Source organism: Physella acuta, unplaced genomic scaffold (assembly GCF_028476545.2).
Source record: "Physella acuta isolate Inbredline_101_S28 unplaced genomic scaffold, ASM2847654v3 ptg001131l, whole genome shotgun sequence".
NCBI classification, from domain to species: domain Eukaryota; kingdom Metazoa; phylum Mollusca; class Gastropoda; family Physidae; genus Physella; species Physella acuta.
Genome location: NW_026732648.1, coordinates 67,632 through 91,531, shown reverse-complemented (window position 1 = coordinate 91,531; position 23,900 = coordinate 67,632). Strand labels below are relative to the sequence as shown.

General features: G+C 33.4%; 1 protein-coding gene across 1 annotated transcript in view; it reads right to left on the bottom strand.

The window, feature by feature from the left end:
* Positions 1-312: 312 nt before the first annotated feature.
* The window catches only part of LOC131956160 (uncharacterized), a 36,121-nt gene continuing 12,533 nt past the window's right edge, over positions 313-23,900 (bottom strand). Inside the window, exons 15-43 of the mRNA XM_059320583.1 lie at positions 23,551-23,849; positions 22,488-22,620; positions 21,901-22,095; positions 21,436-21,601; positions 20,722-20,785; positions 20,115-20,216; positions 19,708-19,854; positions 19,401-19,490; positions 19,120-19,226; positions 18,784-18,862; positions 18,340-18,486; positions 14,215-14,379; positions 13,805-13,903; positions 12,593-12,687; positions 11,457-11,604; positions 10,763-10,880; positions 10,511-10,603; positions 6,917-7,019; positions 6,442-6,664; positions 5,802-5,977; positions 4,984-5,086; positions 4,637-4,819; positions 3,922-4,122; positions 3,703-3,820; positions 3,346-3,491; positions 2,867-3,040; positions 2,633-2,736; positions 1,516-1,736; positions 313-1,140 (exon numbers count right to left, since the gene is read on the bottom strand). Coding sequence (XP_059176566.1) covers positions 947-1,140; positions 1,516-1,736; positions 2,633-2,736; positions 2,867-3,040; positions 3,346-3,491; positions 3,703-3,820; positions 3,922-4,122; positions 4,637-4,819; positions 4,984-5,086; positions 5,802-5,977; positions 6,442-6,664; positions 6,917-7,019; positions 10,511-10,603; positions 10,763-10,880; positions 11,457-11,604; positions 12,593-12,687; positions 13,805-13,903; positions 14,215-14,379; positions 18,340-18,486; positions 18,784-18,862; positions 19,120-19,226; positions 19,401-19,490; positions 19,708-19,854; positions 20,115-20,216; positions 20,722-20,785; positions 21,436-21,601; positions 21,901-22,095; positions 22,488-22,620; positions 23,551-23,849 — 4,193 coding nt within the window. The 3' untranslated portion in view covers positions 313-946. The remainder of the gene's footprint in view (positions 1,141-1,515; positions 1,737-2,632; positions 2,737-2,866; positions 3,041-3,345; positions 3,492-3,702; positions 3,821-3,921; positions 4,123-4,636; positions 4,820-4,983; positions 5,087-5,801; positions 5,978-6,441; positions 6,665-6,916; positions 7,020-10,510; positions 10,604-10,762; positions 10,881-11,456; positions 11,605-12,592; positions 12,688-13,804; positions 13,904-14,214; positions 14,380-18,339; positions 18,487-18,783; positions 18,863-19,119; positions 19,227-19,400; positions 19,491-19,707; positions 19,855-20,114; positions 20,217-20,721; positions 20,786-21,435; positions 21,602-21,900; positions 22,096-22,487; positions 22,621-23,550; positions 23,850-23,900) is intronic.

Here is a 23,900-nt window from a genome sequence, read left to right as displayed (position 1 = left end):
CTAAAACTTATCACAGAGCATTGCCTAGTAACATTACAGGCCAATATGGCATATCTGCAATAGCAGTAGATGTAAAAATGTAAATAAAAAATGTGTATAAACAATAAAGTATAACATCAACTGTATCAATTATACATACAACATTAAACTCTACAATATAAATTTATATAAATAATTGATAGAGAAGTGTAAAGGTATAAACACAGGTAAGCTACAAATTTAAAAAAAAAAAACTATCTTTATGAGATTCTAGATCACAAAGGCAAGAATTTTTTTAAAGTTAAAAAAATTCAATTAATTAAAAATCAGCAGTTTAAAATCTTAACACTAGCAGACAGTAGGTCTACTAAAAGTTGAGCAAATGTCTTGTAGGCTGATTATAAAGGCTAAAAACAGCAACCTCTATCTATAACACTCTCATGCAATCTAAGTGTCACTTTTAGTTATGAAGTATTAGCAAACCACAAAAGTTTTGTAAAAATAGTTGTATCTAAAGTTAAATAACAATAAAAAATTTTACAGTGTGTAAATTTAGTTTTTGTCTAAATAAAAATCTAGACAAAACATGAAATGTGCCAGAATAAAAAATTGTTTTTTTAGAAACAATTACTAGGAAAAACACAAGTTAAAAGTAGGATACAATGTACATTAAAATTATATTTTGTAAATTTAAAAAAAAAATCCTGGAAAGAAAACAGAAAGCTTAGTGTCAGAGTACTTGTAAAAGAGTTAATTAGACTATGCTTGTGATATAATATTTGTTTACTTTAAATAAACTGCTAAACCGTTAAAATGTGCATTCTGTGTTTAGTTAAGTTTAATATGGACAATAAGAAATAAGATGGGAATACAGGCCAGGATGTTTACAAAAAATTACCAAATAAAAACTTGTACTAAATTTCATTAGTGAATGAATATTAAAGTAGCTAAAATTTATTTCTAAAAGTTACATAACTATACAAGCCCTGCTAGTTGCTGTATTGGGCCTGTTTTCTTCTTGTGGTTTGTGTGTAGAGTGTTCTCCCCTCTTCTCTTGTTTGTTGTCATCAGACACTCCAGTCTGCAAGCTGACAGGCTGAGATAACTCTGTTTTATTTTTGATGGAACTTTTAGCTGGGCTTGATTTTAGAGGAGCTTTGACTGAAAAAATAAAGTTAGGAACATCTCCATCAATCTAATTATCTTAAAAAAAAATTAGAATTTTGCGTGAGAAATGGGTGGCTTTTTTCCTATATAACAAGTGAAACAGAGTCTGCAAGTACAGATGTGTAGAGCTAGAACTACTCTAGGTACAGCAGAAGGTAGCAAGGTCCTAGTCAGTAATTAATAAAGGAAGACATAATTATTAAAATATGACATTTTTAAAAATCACAAATATTGGAGCAAACTAATAGATAAATTTGTATCTGAAAGCAAAATTTATTACAACTAAATTAAAAAGTGTCACATTTTGCCTACAGCAAATAATTCACTTTTAGTGTCACCCCATGCTACAAGAGGTTTGTCTTTTGTTACCTTGCAAATTCCCCTCACTGCCTGCTAAAGAAAGCCGCAGCTTCTGGGGTAGGGCAAGTGGGTCTAGTTCCTGTAGAGCCTGTAGCATGTGGTCCACCCCCAAGGTTTCACTCTGGTGCTGAAGTGTGTTCACAACAGACTCCCTCGACATGACTGTCACCCTGGCGTTCTTACGATGAGCCTCGCACAGCCAGATATGTTTGCCACTTGGCAGTAGACACCTGGGTATAGAAGTGTTAACATGTCATGCTAGAAAAATATGGCCAGATATGTTTGCCACTTGGCAGTAGACACCTGGGTATAAAAGTGTCAACATGTCATGCTAGAAAAATCTGGCACATGACCTCGCATAGCCAGATATGCTTGCCACTTGGCAGTAGACACCTGGGTATAGAAGTGTTAACATGTCATGCTAGAAAAATATGGCCAGATATGTTTGCCACTTGGCAGTAGACACCTGGGTATAAAAGTGTCAACATGTCATGCTAGAAAAATCTGGCACATGACCTCACACAGCCAGATATGCTTGCCAGTTGGCAGTAGACACCTGGATATAGAAGTGTTAACATGTCATGCTAGAAAAATCTGGCACATGACCTCACACAGCCAGATATGTTTGCCACTTGGCAGCAGACACCTGGGTATAGAAGTGTTAATATGGCATGCTAGAAAAGTCTGGCACATGCATAGTAGGATAAGCCTATTATTGCCCAGGACACATTAAGGCTCTTCTTCTTCATCATCTTTGTTCCTAATGGTAATATGAGACGTGATTTCCCAAAACACAATTAAGTATGATTTGTCTATCTGATTTACACCAAATACGCCGTCAACTATGGGCTGAGACTATTACCTCATTTTAGGCAAGTAAATATGTTAAACTACGTTTACATGTTTACTTAAAGGAAAACTAAAATGACATGGCAGACTTCAGAATTTAAAAAAAAATGTCTATAATATTGTATTTGGGAATTTTTTTTGTCTAAGGGAAATTTAAAAATAATGATTCCAAAATGTACATATATATATATATATATATATATATATATATATATATATATATATATATATATATATATATATATATGCATACTTTTTTTTAAAACATGACCTTCACCTTTCTAACTTTCCCTTGACATGAGCAGCATCAACCTCTAGAACCATCTGCCTGAGCTCTCCATAACTTTCCTGCAGATCTGCTGTCAATGCCACAGTGGGACTCTAACACAAAAATACACACTTAATTTGACATGCTCTCCTTTGTACATGAGAGTTTAGAAAAAAGATATAAAATTTTCTAAGCATTAAAAACACAGTACAATAGGTTAGCAGATCAATATTATTAACTAACCTCCTCAAGCAGTTTGAGATATTTTTGCCCGATTTCTGAAGTAAGGGAGTTAAGCACAATTTTCTTGCTGAATTTGGCAATGGCAGTTATTCTGGCTACATAAGGCAGGTATTTGTCAAAATTGTGACCAAATTTTGAATCCAACAAGATAGGGTTTCCACTGGTATGCCACCCCTAAAATTAATTTGTTTGAATGAGATGAATCGACTTTAAGCATACAAATATTGTTTACAAATTTTGCCAAACTAGTTTGCCAAACATTTTCTCTTTCATAAATCTAATTCTTATCTTGTTTTGTGACTATAATTACATACAAAGTAATTGACTAACAGCTTTGTGTTAACATTTATACAAATATTGTTTTCTTTAAGGCATGAAAGTTTAAAACAGAAAAATGATAAAGGCTTTATTTCATAAATCCAAATGTTTGTATACATCATATATGACAACTGCCCACACAACTTTTCTTTAAACTTTACCTCCTCATGTTCACACAAGAGATAAACACAGAATTTCTGATCATATATTTCTGAAGCGGCTGACAATTTTGAAAATTTTCTTTCAATTTGAGGACGCTTTGTTTCATTGGTTTCCGTTTCATGTTTCTCCGGGTTCTCTTCCTGCCCTGTTTGTTAAAATAAAATTGTGAATTTTACAAAAAAAAAAAAGAAAAAAAGGAAGATAGACACTAGTTTAAAATTTTATTTTAATAAATAAAAATGAATTCAAAAACAAAATAATATAACTGTGGAATATTAGAAACTTAATTTTTGTGAAAAAGATTCATAAAAATGTTTGTGGAGTTATTTTTTAATTAAAGTGCGAATTCAATTTACCTTTCTCTTCAGGACAAAGATCGACCATCATTAAATTAGGGTAGGGGATTATGTCTATCCTGTCAGCATACTGGCTAACTTGGCGTAAAAACTTGCGCTGGGCCAGTTCACAGAGCTCCTAATCAGAAAATACATAGTTTAAATTTTAGGCAGGATTATAAGAAATCATGACACCAAAATAGTGATTTTATATTATGTAGAAATAAACCAGTCAGTTACCTGAAAGGATAGCCTTTTTTGTTCTTGAATTTGTTTATTTTCATCATCTTTTTTCCTCTTCTTTCTCTCACTCTTCCTCTCTCTCCGAGCCTGCTCATCGTTAGGGATGTTGGAGCGGACAAGTTCCAGAAGTTTCCCCATGGCTGTCTCACTTTTTTCTTGGAAACTGACCAGTGGGTATGTCAGAGACAAGATTCCCAGCTGGTAAGATAAAGCAGACATTTTGTTACATTGAGAAATAATTTATACGATCAGATATATGTAAACATATAGGCTATGCATAAATACAAATATATATTCTAGCATTTGAATTCTCTCTCTTCCTCTATGTGTGTATATATATATATATATATATATATATATATATATATATATATATATATATATATATATATATATATATATATATATATATATATATGTCTTCAACTCGATTAAATAAGGGGAAACAACCAGAGAAACCCTGAACATTGTACAAGCATACAGGATTGTGAGGGGTAAAGGGAAACAAAGATTAGAATAAAATATGCATATATATATATATATATATATATATATATATATATATATATATATATATATATATATATATATATATATATATATATATATATATATATATATATATATATATACACATACATATACTTGTATAATATACTTATTTTATTATTACCTGAATAATGTTCACATTTAAAATGGTATAACAACCAACCTCTTTTGCCCTCCATTTGTTTCCAGTCCCAACAATAGCCAGGACAATGGGCAGCTTCAGTGTGTTGGCAGCATAGCGGAACTCTCTTTCACAGTTCTCTGACACTGTGTACTCATCTGATATACAGACCACGACCACCTGACAGTTGATCAGGCCCTCACCAATGTCCTCGAACAAACCATGCTGTAATTCATATTTTAACTACTCATTAATATTTTAATTATGAATTGATATTTTAACTAGAATTGCTCTGTAATTATAATTTTTTTGTAAATATATCTGATCAAATTGTTGAATTAGGACCACAAGCTTATCAAACACGAAAAATTTTTTATATATTTTCTTACGGCTCCAACTCTTTCTACATCAATCCAACACTTGATGCCATTTTGTTCAAGAAAGCTTTTGATCTCCCTTGGGTCTCCATAACCTATGGCTCCCTCTTCTTTCCTGTAATGAGAGATTTAAAATAATTTTTATAACTCGTTCAGTTCGTTATAAGAGACAATAGAAAAAAGGGTTAAACATGATGAGATATGGATAAGATCTAAACAAGATTTCATGGTCAACAGTTATTGATATAAATAGATATCACATGACTATTTTCAACAATCATGTCAACACAGACTGAAGTTGGCAGAAACACTCACTAAATTATATTAAATTAAATCCTTTTAATTTATGTGATGGATGAAGCATATTAAAATCAGAAATTCTACAAAAGCAAAAATTAACAATGTTGTCTGACAACTCCAAAATTAAACAACTGCTGCCTTGTAGTTTGTTCTTGGTTGAACAAAGGCTTTGGAAGCAAATCCAAAAAGAAAAGCAGGCTGAAATCGGAGTCAATGGCCTCAAAGGCGCATAACCAGTTGACACGTAATCCTTAATTGTGATGGAAGCATGGTCGAGTCGAAAAAAAAAAGTCTCAAGTTCAAACACTCCGGCAGATAAGGCTCGATCCCTCCCAACACTAAAAATTAAGAACGAAGAAGAAGAAGTCTGTCTTAACTATTTCAGTTGCTAAACTGAGAATTCAAACATCTGGTTAGCATAATATTACAAAATTTTGTTTTCTTACCAATATTAACAGAGTTTTAAAAACAATCCAATTCTCATAGTATCCTATTTTCTATACAGCTGAGAAATAAAAAATTATCCTGACCTTGAACCTTTAGCAACAGCTTGAGCAGAATTGAGCCAGGAGTAAGAAATAAAGCATGGTGGGTAATGTTTTGACCTAGATCTCTCCTTCTTGATGGCATGTTTTTCTTTTAACATTGCTGTCAGTTCTTCCATTTTGTGATTGTATCTGCTAGCCTTCATCATATTGACGTATACCTAATGACATTGGACAATACAGTTAGCATAAATGGTGGAGTAGCCATTTTTTTCCCTCTCTTATTAAAATTCACCTTTTTTTTATATTTGTTCTTAACAATTACTCATAAACAAAGGTAGATTTAGTAAAAAACGACATTTTAAATAACAAAAATCATGTATTTCTTTTTCATAAAAGTTACCTCCCATTTAATTTTTTTTTAAATTATCAGGGGAAAGAATTTATTAGATCTAGATCTACTATATTTTTAAAAGTAGTTAAAAATATAGAGAAATTCAGTGGTAACAAGATAGAAAAATCAATTTATTTTTTATTATTTCACTTAAATGCTTATTTAAAAGTCGATCTAAAACAAAGCCAACAAATGTAAAACTTAAAAAAAAAATGCTAATTAACATCTAAGAAGTAAAAGCTTATTAATTATTAAAATAACCTCTACAAAACAATGCAACCATTTTTTTACCTCATCAACAACAAGAATTCCCATATTACTTTTAGTCCATTCTGTGTTCTCCCCGATGGCAACAAGTATAATTGGCTTTCTCAAAGTCAACCTGGCATACTTGAATAAATTACAGCACAGCTCGTCCTGGACAAAGTTGTTGGACATAAACACCAAAAATATCTTCACGTCAACCAACGCCTTTGCCATCTCATCAATAGATTCACTTTCCTTGGGTTTCCAGCTATATGTGGCAAGATTGAAAAAAAAAATATGACCATAAAAATATTATTTTAACATTTAGGGATATCAGATATGACAAAAAATTTGAGAATAATTGTGTTCAGCTAGTAATACATACATTAAAAAGAACAAAAATTAGTGCAGTTAAATTATTGCAATTATTACACTTAAGTTTAATATTAAAATTTGGATGCACAAATAGGCTAAAACAAAAAATAGCACATAACAACAAACATGCTTTGTAGCCTACTACCATTTATAGCCAGTTTTTTCCACATCTTCAACAACCCTGCTTGGTAGGACTGACTCTTTATCTCTGGCCACATTGTCTTTTTCACAGAAACACACAAAAATATCTGCAGATGACATGATGGATAATATATGACTCAATGGTTAAACAAAAATAATTGTAATCATAAACATTTTAAAATAACCTCAAGTGAATGAATAGTTTCTTCTCTTTTATATATTTAAATTTATATAAAATATATTCTTGAATTAGATAATTGTAAAATAGTGTTAGAATCTAACAGAAACAACAAACAGTTATATAATTAAAGCTATAACCAAAAGCTAAAGTAATGCATTTAACATTGCTAATGTCAAAAATTAACACATTGGACAGCCATCTTTATTTTAAAGCTAAACAGGCTTGTGCTGATCCATAACCCAAGTTCAAAGTTCTATTTGGCTTCATTCCTACAGCTTCTTAAACTCTTACTTACACACTGTCCTTATATAAGTAGATCTATATCTGTATCTGTAGGCCTATCTGTAAATTTCAGTGATTTCATTAAAAACAATTTCCAGACCTAAAAGACTCCTTAATCAACTCTCTCTGTGGTGCACCATCAACCCTACACAACTCAAACAAATCTACGCCTTCACAGTTACTTCCCATTTAAAATTTATAAAATTACCAAGGGAAAAAACCTATGACTATGTCTCCAAAAGTGGTTAAAAATATAGAGAAAATCAGTGGTAATAAAATAGAAAAAGCTATTCATTGTTAATAATTTCATTAAAATGCTAGTTTAAACACTTAAATTATATTGATATTTTAAAGATAATGCAGTTTTCTTTCTAAGCTATTCTAAATTAAAAACTATTTGCTTTTTTAAAAACACAATATATTAAGACGTAAAAACTCACTTTACTCAATGCTGTTCTTTTCAGTTACATGTGTTCTACTTTTTATTTACATATCTAATATATAAAGCTCAATTCTGTATGTAACTTGTAATATGTAAAGTGTAAAATGTTTGTCGTGGGATGGATTTAAGTGTTAGGTTATTAAAGTCCTTATGGTCTAAATTTATGAATTGAAAAATAAATGAAGACCTTAGTGCTAAAAGTACTTAAGTCACAAAAACATAATTTTGAGAAAAATGAGTTCAAAGATTAAAATTTACTATGAAACATTACGTTTTTATACTATTTGTTTGTTTGGAAGAGCAAATTAAATACATTCTTCAGTATCACTTTTTGTTTATAAGATAAAGTTAAATTAGAGGAATAACGATCAATGCTTGGTTTGATTTTCACAAAAATGTGACTTAAGTACTTTTAGCACTGGGCTCTTCAAATATTGAAAGTGTTGGGAAATAATTTTCATTTTTCAAACTGAAAGTGATAATTGTCGGCATGTTCATTAAACACAAGTTTTAAAAAAATATCATCTTTCACAAAAATTCTAATTATGTCTTTATTTAGTCCTTTAGCACTTACTTCCCTTTGATAAATTAGGAAAACACTATTACTTCCCTTTATAAAAAACATTGCATTAGTGGAAAAGAATTTTCTTTTTATTACTTTGTTTTGGTGTTGGGAAAAAAAATAATTACATAATTAGCGGGGATTGATCAAGTGCAAATGTTGTAGGTATTTTACGGATAAGCTTGGATTATTATAATTGTTCATAAAATTGAAACGGGCGCGTTCGTTTAAGTGAGTGCAAAAGACTATGAATAAGTTGGGGTACTATAGTCGTTTATTAAGCTGAAACAGGCGATTCCGCCCCGGGCTAGACTGTGAGCACTTTGTGTTTATGTTTGCGTTAGTGTTTTCTTTGTGTTTAGGTTGGGTTTGCGTTAGTGGTTGCGTTTTGATTTGTTTCGTTTTTGTTCTTCTTTTTTCGTTTTTGTTTGTGTTTTTTTCTTTGGGTTTGTATTTGTGTTTGGTTTTGCATTTGGATTTGGTTTGTTTTTGTTTGCTTTTTCGTTTGTTTTTTCTTTGAGTTCGTATTGTTATTTGTGGTTGTGGTTGGGTTTGTTGATAGGTTTTTGTTTTCGTAATTTTTCTGTATTTGTGTTAGCGTTATGTTTGCGTTTCGTTGTTTTGGTTTTGGTTGGTTGTGGTTTGGATGGGAAATGCTGGATTTATGATGATTACTAAACACACAGGTAATGGTCTTTAACAGAAAGGTATTAAACAGAAGCCAGAGCAGGGCCTGGCCGGGATGGCTAGTTGTTAATATAATAGTTTTGCTGTCTGTATCTATCTGTCAAGAACACTATAGAGAAAACACAAGCAGAGTAAAAAACAAAACGTGATGTCATATGGAGCATATAGTAGAAAATAGTATCAAGCCGGAGAGTGCACACAGCAATATGACGTCATTGATTCTCGAGTAAACATTGAATTAAAAAACCAATTTTGTCTAATCTTAAAAGTGCTTTGCTTGCTGAGTTTCTTTCATGCAGTTATTTGGTTAGGGGCGAAGCCCCAGCCCCTGCCCCCCCCAAAAGAACATTTAAGCCCCCCCTCTTAAGAAATTATGTCAGCGATACTCTATAATAAAAACACGGACATTATGGCCCAATTAATGTGTCTAATCTTTAAAGTGTTTTGCGTGAAGAGTTTCTTTCATGCATCTCATCGGGTAGGGGCAAAGCCCCACCCCCGGTAGATCGTTTATGCCGACCCCCCTCTCCCCCTCAAAGAAATGACGTCATCGATACTCCATAATAAAAATACTAACATTATGGCTTAAATTATGTGTCTAATGTTATAAGTGTTTTGCGTGAAGAGTTTCTCTTCTGGTAGGGGCAAAGCCTTGCACATAAGCTCAAACTTGACAATATTCGCATTTAAAGATCGTTTCTAAGAACATCTACCGTTTCCTATTACAAAATAGAATTTATATAGAAAATATACTTTTACCAGTGTCCGTCCCCCTACCCCGAAAATTTCAAGTACACCACTTTGGGGAGAAAAAAGTCTGAAAGAAACACTGATCACATATCCCCTAAAAAACAACTTCTTGATATTATTTTAATATTGCTACAAAAGCTGTGGATATTAGACCGCTATATTATGCAAAAGTTAAACTAAACTCACATAGGCACACAGCTTCTCACTGCACACCCCCTACTAATCTGTACAGCTAAAACAGAAAAGCTTCACTGTTTGCCTAATTTCAATAAACAAAATATAATAAGCTATCTTGAGTCAGGCAGTGGCGTAGCGAGGTCGGGTGTCACCCAGTGCGGCACTTAATGGTGTCACCCCCCAGAGGTGTAGCAACCCTTCCCCCTGGGGACAAACTTTTGAATTTTTGATTTGCACCCCCCCAAACTTTCATTTTGCACCCCCCTCAAGTTTTTCTCTATATATTTTGCTATTTTTTGCCTTGGTGTCACCCCCTCTAAATGGTGTCACCCGGTGCGGTCCGCCCCCCCACCCACCCGCACCCCCCCTCTGGAGTCAGGTACCAATCAGAGCTGGGTGGAACTATGCACAGATGTCCAACAGACTCAGGCCCAGGCCCCAAACCCAATCCAGACTTTTGGGCCAGCAGCCCCAAGCTCTAACCTCCGACCACTCCCTCCCCAAAGTTTTCAATTACCAGCAATTAAATCTTTCTGCAGCTCTTTCATTCCTCTCACAGCCTGCACAAGGTGAAGGTCGAAATCTTGGTTGTTGTCTGGTGGCATTATGGCTATGGTAGAATGGAAATAATTCAATTTTACCTAAACATTGATTTCACCAACTACTAAAAAAACTAAACAATAGTGAACTGATTATGCAACTTTAAACTGAATTTTGTTAATGAGCATTTATATGAATTTGTTATATATTTTAGAGACAATCTACTAACCATGCAAGTCAGTCATTGAAATAGTATGGAAATACTTTAAGCACTGTAAGAATGGTGACTTAAGTTCTGTAGCTCTTCTGATGATGGAGGCAGGAAACATGTGAGGATCTTTTGCTGCCTGAAGTTTAAAAATTGTATAATCTTACAAAGCCATACAGTTTTTGCCAATTTAAAAAAAAAAGAGGAAAAAGCCTAGTTTCATAAACAATTTGTGTGATATAAGATTAAGGGATGGAGTGGCTATGTAGTAGAGCATTTGGCTACCAACCCAAAAGTCTCGAGTTCGGATCCTGGCTTCAGTCTGTAGGACATCCCTGAGAAAGTAAAAGCAGATGGGCATACTGCTAACCACATTATCCCTACACATGCCGAGGTCACAGAATCAGGTGAGCTCGACTTCATCTGCCCGAAGATAGTCTAAAGCATACTTAAATTCAAACGAGCTGACCCGTGCCAAAAGCATACGCCGCTATTTAGTTGTTTTATTTTCTACTTTTCAGTAATTCATAATTTGTGAATTTGACACTACCCTCTCTTCCCCCATCCTCCCCCCTTCTTGCTAGGCGATAAGCCTAGAGAGCGGGGTAGGAACGGCTAAGCTGCGTGGTGTCTCCTACGGTCCCCATGAAGAGAATTATATATATAGATCTTGATGAAAAAATTCAACAGCTGCATTAATTGTACGAATACTTACCACGCTCATGCAGTCAGGACAAGGCAAGAAGAAGTCGTACATAATCCCTTGAAATGATTCAATGATCAGACTCTCAAACATTTCATGGACCAGCAGCACCACGTTGTCTGGGTGTGGCCCATGTGCCCTTACAGTCAGTTCACACTCCCTGGTGAGTACATGAACATGTTACCTGAACTGAGGTCATATTTTACAAATCAGGTTGTGTTAGTAAAAGTAAAGTTCCCATCCAGATCTTATGATATGGCAGAGGAAGCAGAGTTCATATGCTTCATGACTGTGACATATGAATGGATATGGTGAAGTCAGCACTATGCCCAGGTGCCTTTATTTTTCAAAATGTGAGTCAGGTACCCATTAGAGCTGGATGGACTCAGGAACATCCTGCAGTCCCGAGTTTGTTCGGGTTCCAAACTTGAGACCTTTGAGCTAGCAGCCATTTGACCATGGCATCACAAGGGCAGTCACAAGTTCAAAGGTTATTGACTCTATTGGGTAGAGTTTACCAAGTTATGTGGCCTGACCATTTCTCTAAACTACAATTTAAATAACTTTTAGAGTATGTTGATCCCCAATACTTATAAATTAAAAAAATATTATACTCATTGCTGAAGCAACCAGTCTAAATCAGTATCAGTAATTGTGTCAGTGATTATATGGCAGACTGTGTCATAGATTTAGTCAGTAATTTTGTTAGTAATTTTGGTATTCAGTGATTGTGTAACAAAATTGTATGACATATTCTGTCAGTAATTTAGTCAATAATTGTGAACATAATTGTGTTAGGAATTGTGTTAGTCATTGTGTTAGTGATTGTGTCAAAGATTGTATCACATATTCTGTCAGTAATTTAGTCAGTGATTGTGTAAGGAATTGTGTTAGGAATTGTGTTAGTCAGTGATTGTGTCAAAGATTGTATTACATATTCTGTCAGTAATTTAGTGTAAGTAATTTTGTGTAAGTAATTGTGTTAGTCAGCAATTGTGTCAGGTGGTTGTAACACATATTCTGTCAGTGATTGGGTCAGGAATTTAGTCTATGATTGTGTCAGGGATTATAGAAGGCTGTTGACTTGAGGTAGAGATCACAACTATTGCCACATTATAAATCTCTGGCAACAACAAGTGAGCACTTACTGTGTTTGCTGTATGAGACAGATGTGGCCATTTTTCTTCAAGTAAGAGCCACGTTTCCATATCAGGGCGCTGTCACTAAACTGGTGCAGCCTCACCTGGACAACAGGATCAAAGACAGTTTAGTGGAGTCCAGTATTAGGGTAAACATTCTAAAAAAACATAATCAAACTACCTCCTAACGAGATCAAAGAAAGCTTAGTGGAGTCCAGTATTGTGGTAAACATTCTAAAAAACATAATCAAACTACATTCAAACATTGGTAGCTGATTCCAGAATAACTTAGGTAAGCATGCAAAAAACTAAAACATTATCAAACTACATCCTAACAAGATCAAAGAAAGTTTAGTGGAGTCCAGTATTGTTGTAAACATTCTAAAAAACATTATCAAACTACATTAAAATATTTGTATCTGATTCCAGTATAACTTTGGTAAACATAAAAAAAACAACTGAAACCTTATCAATCTACATTGATCTATTTATAGCCTACACTATATTTAACATTAATAAACCGGGAGTGATCTCCCCTAAACTTTCTCGAATATTCTTATATAAAATAACAGGGGATGGAAACTCGGGCTATAGACATGATTTTTAATCCATTTTAAATACTTAAAGTTTTAAAAATAGAATAAAATCTCGTAGACAAATTAATTGCACACCAAGTGAACGCAAATAAAAAAAGCGCATAATAGTGCGCAATATTATTAGTACTTTTAAAATTTACATTAGTTTTTTGAGAAATCGGAAGTAGCGTAAATTACTACTTCCAGTCAACGGAAATTACTCAAAATTTTACAGAAGGTAGAGAATTAGATCTTTTACTTACATGTGAAATTTCATTTATCTATCTGAAATAGTACTCAAGTTATAGGCTTTTAAAAAATTCAAAGTAGGAAAAGTACCACTTCCGGTTATCGGAAATCGCTCAAAAGTTGATACGGATCTACGATTTTGATAAAATACTTATATATGAAATTTCATCAACCTAGCTGTAACGGTACTCAAGTTATCGTGTTTACACACGGACAGACACACACACAGACACACACACACACAGACATACGGACAAGATTGCAAAATTATGTTTTTCTGTATCAGTGAGGTGTAAAACGTCGAGATTTGTAAAAATCTCGATTTTTTTTTTTTGCACGATTACAATACTTTCTCTATACTACGTATATACGAGAAAGTAAAAATAAAAAGAAATACCTGTCCTCTGTTAAACAATCCAGCAGGGAGGTAATCAAATTTATAAACTATTTTTGTCTCCTTCTCAAAGCTATTTTTATGCAGTTCTGGCCAATCAAACTAAAGGACATATAAAAAATAAACAAAAGATTACAGTTTAATTACATTTTAAATTGTTATATACAATTCATTAGCTTGAATTTGAAAACTATTTAAATTTTAGCTGTAGGCTTCCTGTGTTCGCTTTAAAAATGTAATTTGTTATCATGTTGAAAGCTTTCATATTCAAAATTAATTATTGTTAGTCCTCTCGCTTTCGTTGATTGCTTTGATAATAAATAGTTACTTCAAAAAAAAAAAAAAATTAATAAATAAATAAATAATTCAAATAAATTGTCAGCAAAACTAGCAGAGAGGAACAAACATTTCACCTGTGGTTGAACCTCTGGCAGTAAGCATGGCACTAGATTGACAGGTTCATCCTTCAATGGGAAAGTTAAGTCAAACTCTTCTGTCAGTTTCAGCAGCCACGTATAGAGTGATGGGTCATACTTTTCCCATACTTTTGACAGTTCAGAGTGCAGTAGCCTGCCATCCTTCATGAGGAAAGAACATATTTTTGTCATCTTGGTCATACAAAGATAACAAATGCTTGCTTGACATCAGGCTGTAATAGTACTAATTTTATATGACAGATATCTGATGTACACAATACTTCATCTACCAGCCTTACCATGCTGACTCTCCTGTAAACAATGCAAATTATACCATAAATACTACAAAAATCTTTGGCAGCTTTTGACATATCTTACATAAGCCATGAAATGACAAAGTCTTTGTCCAATCCAACACCAGCAATGACATAACTTTATATGAATATATTTGATAAGTAAAGACATACCTTTATATGAGAATCTTTGACAGACACAACACACATAGAAACATACCTTTATATGAGAATGACAGACACACCACACATACCTTTATATGAGAATGACAGACACACCACACATACCTTTATATGAGAATGACAGACACAACACACATACCTTGATATGAGAATGACAGACACAACACACATACCTTTATATGAGAATGACAGACACAACACACATACCTTTATATGAGAATGACAGACACAACACACATACCTTGATATGAGAATGACAGACACAACACACATACCTTTATATGATGTCTTTGACAGACACAACACACATACCTTTATATGAGAATGACAGACACAACACACATACCTTGATATGAGAATCTTTGACAGACACAACACACATACTTTTATATGAGAATGACAGACACAACACACATACCTTTATATGAGAATGACAGACACAACACACATACCTTTATATGAGAATGACAGACACACCACATACCTTTATATGAGAATCTTTGACAGACACAACACACATACCTTGATATGAGAATGACAGACACAACACACATACCTTTATATGAGAATGACAGACACAACACACATACCTTTATATGAGAATGACAGACACAACACACATACCTTTATATGAGAATGACAGACACAACACACATACCTTTATATGAGAATGACAGACACAACACACATACCTTGATATGAGAATCTTTGACAGACAACACACATACCTTTATATGAGAATCTTTGACAGACACACCACACATACCTTTATATGAGAATGACAGACACAACACACATACCTTGATATGAGAATGACAGACACAACACATACCTTTATATGAGAATGACAGACACACCACACATACCTTTATATGAGAATGACAGACACAACACACATACCTTTATATGAGAATGACAGGCACAACACATACCTTTATATGAGAATGACAGACACAACACACATACCTTTATATGAGAATGACAGACACAACACACATACCTTTATATGAGAATGACAGACACAACACACATACCTTTATATGAGAATCTTTGACAGACACAACACACATACCTTGATATGAGAATGACAGACAAACCACACATACCTTGATATGAGAATGACAGACACAACACACATACCTTTATATGAGAATGACAGTCACACCACACATACCTTTATATGAGAATGACAGACACACCACATACCTTGATATGAGAATGACAGACACAACACACATACCTTTATATGAGAATGACAGACACAACACACATACTTTTATATGAGAATGACAGACACAACACACATACCTTTATATGAGAATGACAGACACAACACACATACCTTGATATGAGAATGACAGGCACAACACACATACCTTTATATGAGAATGACAAACTCAACACACATACCTTTATATGAGAATGACAGACACACCACACATACCTTGATATGAGAATGACAGACACAACACACATACCTTTATATGAGAATCTTTGACAGACACAACACACATACCTTGATATGAGAATGACAGACACAACACACATACCTTGATATGAGAATCTTTGACAGACACAACACACATACTTTTATATGAGAATGACAGACACAACACACATACCTTTATATGAGAATGACAGACACAACACACATACCTTTATATGAGAATGACAGACACACCACATACCTTTATATGAGAATCTTTGACAGACACAACACACATACCTTGATATGAGAATGACAGACACAACACACATACCTTTATATGAGAATGACAGACACAACACACAAACCTTTATATGAGAATGACAGACACAACACACATACCTTTATATGAGAATGACAGACACAACACACATACCTTTATATGAGAATGACAGACACAACACACATACCTTGATATGAGAATCTTTGACAGACAACACACATACCTTTATATGAGAATCTTTGACAGACACACCACACATACCTTTATATGAGAATGACAGACACAACACACATACCTTGATATGAGAATGACAGACACAACACATACCTTTATATGAGAATGACAGACACACCACACATACCTTTATATGAGAATGACAGACACAACACACATACCTTTATATGAGAATGACAGGCACAACACATACCTTTATATGAGAATGACAGACACAACACACATACCTTTATATGAGAATGACAGACACAACACACATACCTTTATATGAGAATGACAGACACAACACACATACCTTTATATGAGAATCTTTGACAGACACAACACACATACCTTGATATGAGAATGACAGACAAACCACACATACCTTGATATGAGAATGACAGACACAACACACATACCTTTATATGAGAATGACAGTCACACCACACATACCTTTATATGAGAATGACAGACACACCACATACCTTGATATGAGAATGACAGACACAACACACATACCTTTATATGAGAATGACAGACACAACACACATACCTTTATATGAGAATGACAGACACAACACACATACCTTTATATGAGAATGACAGACACAACACACATACCTTGATATGAGAATGACAGGCACAACACACATACCTTTATATGAGAATGACAAACTCAACACACATACCTTTATATGAGAATGACAGACACACCACACATACCTTGATATGAGAATGACAGACACAACACACATACCTTGATATGAGAATCTTTGACAGACACAACACACATACCTTGATATGAGAATGACAGACACACCACACATACCTTGATATGAGAATGACAGACACAACACACATACCTTTATATGAGAATGACAGACACACCACACATACCTTTATATGAGAATGACAGACACACCACATACCTTGATATGAGAATGACAGACACAACACACATACCTTTATATGAGAATGACAGACACAACACACATACCTTTATATGAGAATGACAGACACAACACACATACCTTTATATGAGAATGACAGACACAACACACATACCTTTATATGAGAATGACAGACACACCACACATACCTTGATATGAGAATGACAGACACAACACACATACCTTGATATGAGAATGACAGACACAACACACATAATTTGATATGAGAATGACAGACACAAAACACATACCTTGATATGAGAATGACAGACACAACACACATACCTTGATATGAGAATCTTTGACAGACACAACACACATACTTTTATATGAGAATGACAGACACAACACACATACCTTTATATGAGAATGACAGACACAACACACATACCTTTATATGAGAATCTTTGACAGACACAACACACATACTTTTATATGAGAATGACAGACACAACACACATACCTTTATATGAGAATGACAGACACAACACACATACCTTTATATGAGAATGACAGACACACCACATACCTTTATATGAGAATCTTTGACAGACACAACACACATACCTTGATATGAGAATGACAGACACAACACACATACCTTGATATGAGAATGACAGACACAACACACATAATTTGATATGAGAATGACAGACACAACACACATACCTTGATATGAGAATGACAGACACAACACACATACCTTGATATGAGAATGACAGACACAACACACATACCTTTATATGAGAATGACAAACACAACACACATACCTTGATATGAGAATCTTTGACAGACACCACACATGCCATGACATCAACTATCCACTGTGGGTTTATGACAACATGTGACTTGAGATTGGCGTTGCTGAAGTGTTGCAGAGAACCAAGTTCATGTAAAAACTGTACTGCCTGGGCTACCTAATCCATCACACACAATAAAAAGTGGATTACATTTAATTTTTTAATAAACACAAGAACAGTTACATACACAGAAATCCACATGAGTGGGTAAAAAAATTAGCAAACATTGTGAAGGAATATTTTAAATAAAAAGTTTTATTACTATAATATATATAAAATATTTTTAGATTTCACTAAATCAACCCTAATTTTTAAAACTATGCTGTTAAATCATAAAAATTTCCATTGATGTTTACACTAGTTAGCGAAAAAAATCTTTTAAAAATTAGATTGACTACAGCACAAACAGCATACCTCAGTACTATCAAATATGCCAGATCTGTTCGCTTTGGTCTCTAGCTCCTTATATTCAATCACATTTCTATCATGTATACTGAAATATAAAACAAAACCAATAGTTTGATAACAGCCATTCAAATATTGTTTTTTACTAAAAATGTGGTGAGTTTATCGGAAAACAGAAAAATAGGTTAACTCCCTTAAAAATAGAATTTTTTTTTAAATGAAATCAACATTTATTCTTGCTACATTATATTACAGCAGGTTATGTTAATATTACGTTTAAGGTTAGACTCCTAGAACAATATGCTGTAAAATCTTTTACTAATAAAAGTGCAGACTAAAACTTGCCTCTTAATTGATTCTTCAAAGCTGAGCCAGACTCCTGGTATTTTTTCTCCAATATATTGTTGTTTCAATGTTTCTTGTATCAGCTGTTTCTTTAACTCTTCTATGCCCTAGAAATATTTGGTTGAGTAAAAATTTTAAAAATAACAACATATTTTTAATTAAAATATTTGAGACTGAAAATAAGTAGTAGTTTTTTTATTTTTCCAGTTAATATTTTTAGTTGATTTAAAAAAAAAAAACAGCACTATTGATGATAAAATGGCTACACAGTCATCACTTACCTGGCCAGTGAGAGAAGAAACAAAATGGAACCCAATTATTTGTGGGTATTTCTTCTGTAACTCTATGATGGGCAACTCCACTTTTGACATCTGTTGGACAATGATGCAATTAAAATTATACCACTCTCAGTTGTAATTCAGGAAGGAAAACACCTACTAATATCACTGTCTATAATCAGGGGTTAGGGGTAGTGATCCTAGCTAAAAAAACAACCTTGGAATATGCCCAGTAAAGTTATCAGTACCCTTTTATAATAAAGCAAGTAATTATTTAATAATTTTATAATTGGTGTGATAGTAGCTTGACCTTGTCCAGATGAGTACCAACAACAAAAATGGGGGCTTTGGGTGCATGGACGGACACAGAGCTCAGCCAAAATTGTAGACCAGCATGTTCGTGGCCCAGACGGATGTTCCACAAGAGAAGGTAAACCGCTCTGTCTGACAGGAAGAACTGTGAACATAAAGAAATTGATGAAAGTTTGTTGTTGATTAAGTCACAAAATCAAGGATAGTTTAATTCTACACCCACAAAAGTTTATATCAAATATTATATTATATTTTATATTATATATTGGACAACTTTCATAATTTAATTCAAAATAAATACATTTAAAATAGCAATAGATTTTAAGTTTTATAACATAAAAATTAGTTTTTACAAATTTATTAAAGTAAAAGTGGGAAGCAAACAAAGATTGCAGGTTCTTTTACCTGATGGGTATTGTAGTAGACAGTTTGACCAGCAAAGTCCCAAACACTGAAGGTTAACTCCCCTTCCTCTGTAGGCACTGACCAAGAGGAAATGTCAATCCCTGCAAGAGAACAGGGAAAAGTTTAAAAAGAGGAACAGTTAAAAGAATGAAACAATTACTTCCAGGGAACAATTAGAGGGAAAAGGAATTGATCAAAGAAATTAAGAGGATGATTTTTACTTCTGTAATTGCAATGGTTTTTTTCAGGCATATCTTTAAGCCCCAAATCCCCCCCCCCCCCCCACCCTGGTCATCAAAGCAAGTCCAAATGAAATAGTTTTTTTTTTTTTTTACTAAATTTCAACTTTCTTAAAAAAATAATTAGAAAGATTATAAATTTGAAAATTAAATTTAAATTTTTTTTTTAAAATCCTTAATTATTTTGAACATCAGCTTATATTGCATGCATTTAGCTAAAAAATGTTACTAAAACAGAATATACTTTTCTATCTGAAGAAGACTTTTGTAAATAATGTACATTTAAATAATGAAACTATTCTAATCCAGGGAAATGAGCACAGAGCTAAGGTAGTATAAGCTGGTAGACATACTGAGCTCAACCTATCATCTGTTAACTCTTCTTCCATAGTTAGCTTTGTCTTTCCCCCACTTAGCAGAGTTCTGACAAGGCTGCAGAGAAAATGTTAACATGCTTATGTTAGAAGAAAATTTAGAGTGATAGTAGATATTAAGTTCCCTTTGTGAAACTGATGGTCCAGGGGCAAGTGAAGTAGAGTTCACCTGTTTTTGTGACCTAGACATATGAAGGGATAGTGTGATCAGCACTATGTCCAACCATGTCTTTACTTTCCCTAACGTGAGTTAGGTACCCTTCAGAGCTGGGTGAACTCAAGGAAGTTTACTGACTTAGAGGGCTATTTAAAGCAATTAGTCTAAAGCAGTTCATAGTGTGAGCACGATCAACTATTTTTCTGTTATAGGCAATTTACTATTTCATCAAAATAAAATTCAATTTTTAAAAAATGTGCTGAATGCTCTACCTATTTAGTTTTGAAGTTGTCTTCTGAGTTGGTCCTTTTTATATTTCAATATATAGTTTAAAATAAATATGTTCTATAGTTTTTGTATGGGCATCACTTGAGTCAGGCATGTTAAAACAGGAAGCATAACTCACTTGACAATGTGATTTCTCATCAAATATTTCATGGTTGCCTCCCTTATCTCAACCAGTTTTACATAAATTGTTATCTCCCTTATCTCTCACCTGGTTTTACCAGCTCCTGTGTAGCAAATAAATAATTGTCTCCCTTATTTCTCACCTGGTTTTACCTGCTCCCCCTAGCCCAACCAGCATCAGTTTAGTCCTGTGACAGGTCACTGACCCCGTGACCAGACGTTTGAGGTATGCCATTGTGGTTACAAAACCTTTAGCCCTGATCTCTTTGGGAGGAGTTTTCAGACGAGGGCACGCCTCCAGTTCAAGACCTGAAAAAACAAAGATGGTTCCAAATTTTTAATAATTGATTGAAATAATTATATTATTAATCTGATTTTGAAATTAAAAATAAATTATAAATAATTCAGATTAAAAATAAATTTTAAATTAATAAAACATGAAAGCTAAAAAAAATAAATAAATAAAACACCAACAATATAAAAAAAGAAACAATAGAACAAAACAAATATTTGAAGAGGGTTTTTATAAAATTAGATTAAAAGTAAATTAAAAACAAAGCATTCTTAATAAAAAAAAATCTTTTTGAAATAAAACATGGAAATCTCACGTTTTAAAGGTAAGGATCCAACATGTGCAGAAATGGTCAACAAATTAGGGTTGTTGCCAAGATGGAGTGTGGAAAGTTTTGTTAATTTTTTTATGTCCTCTGGGACGCTGACAATGCCAAGAAACTGTAAGGACAGGTACTGCAGGTTCTTCAACTCAAACAGCACTTCAGGGAACCCACTGGGTGTATCATCATCTAAGGGCAACAAGTAGAGCTATCAGTCATTTGTAATATTAATGTTTTATCCAGAGAGAAGACAAGAGAAACTTACAGGAAATTCAATAAAAATGTGGGGAAAATGTTAGAAGTTAAAAGACTAAAAATTGTACAACTAAGAAAATCTCTGACAGTATTTACATTCAGAAGTGTCACGTAAATTGTACAAAATATTTCTTATTCACTCTAAGTGATAAAATAAATAAACAGAAATCAAAATTTGGAGAACATTTTTATTATTTGCACAATGTTAAATTATATAAAAAATTTTTTTTAGGCCCCCTAATACTTTTTGTAAATTAAATTAGATTTGAGTATTACAGCTGTTTCTCTATATACCAGATGTTACAGGTAAAAACAGGGTAGTTTACCTGGCTGCTGTTTGCCCATGTAGCCAAACCTGGGGAAGATGTGGAACATGGTAGCATTGAGTTTCCCAATCTCCCTGGAGTCTAAAGTACCATTGGTGTCCTCATCAAACAGTTGGAAGATGGAGGACTTGTCCTACAAGGGGAAATAATCATCTTGTCAAAACACCATGGAATCAGTTTCAGATGATAAATCAGCAGAGTCAAAAATATTCGGGAAAATGTTTTTCTTTAATAACAAGATTCATTGCATTAAATCCAACACAGCATGTTTTAATAGTCAAGACAAAACAAGTTTTTACAAAACTTAACATTAGTTGAGTGTATAAACTTTAAGAGCTTATGATAATTAAACAAAATAGAGAGTAGACATGTTAAAAAGAAAACAATCAATAAACAAATAAGTTGACAAAAGGTGCAATTTTAAAATAAGTGTGTAAAATATAAAAAGCAAGCAATCATTAAACAGAAAAGACAAAAGTTACAATTTTAAAAATTAGTGTAACATATAAAAAAAAAGCAATCATTAATCAGAAAAGTTGACAAAAGTTACAATTTTAAAAATAAGTGTAACATATAAAAAGAAAGCAATCATTATACTGAAAAGAGTGTAGAAATGTAAAAAAGAAAACAATTATTAGATAGAAAAACTGACAAAAGTTACAATTTTAAAAATAAGTGTAACATATAAAAAAAAAGCAATCGTTAAACAGAAAAGTTGACAAAAGGTGCAATTTTAAAAATAGGTGTGTAAAATATAAAAAGAAAGCAATCATTAAACAGAAAAGTTGACAAAAGTTGCAATTTAAAAATAAGTGTGTAAAATATAAAAAGCAAGCAATCATTAAACAGAAAAGTTGACAAAAGTTACAATTTTAAAAATAAGTGTAACATATAAAAAGAAAGCAATCATTAAACAAAAAAGACAAAAGTTACAATTTTAAAAATAAGTGTAACATATAAAAAGAAAGCAATCATTAAACAGAAAAGTTACAATTTTAAAAATAAGTGTAACATATAAAATAAAAGCAATCATTAAACAGAAAAGTTGAGACAAAGTTAGAACCTGATTGCGCCTGTCCAGCCACTGGTGCAGGTTGTTGACCTTGAGAAAATCCTCAAAGTTCTCCCTGGACAGCAAACTGTTGCTGCGACTCTTCAGCCAGACCACCCCATTCATGGACAGAGTGGTCAGTTTTTGCATCTTGCGCATGCTGTCAGGGAGGGACGTCAGGCAGTTCCCGCTGAGTGACAGGGTCTCCAGGTTGTCAAGGTCACCAATGTTTTCTGGCAGTGAGAGCAGCTGGAGGTGCTGGGCATACAGGCGCTTCAAATTCTTCAGTTTTAGAACCACTGATGGGAGCTCTGTAAACCACAGTGTTATAGGACATAAGAAACAAAATAGCACATTTTTTA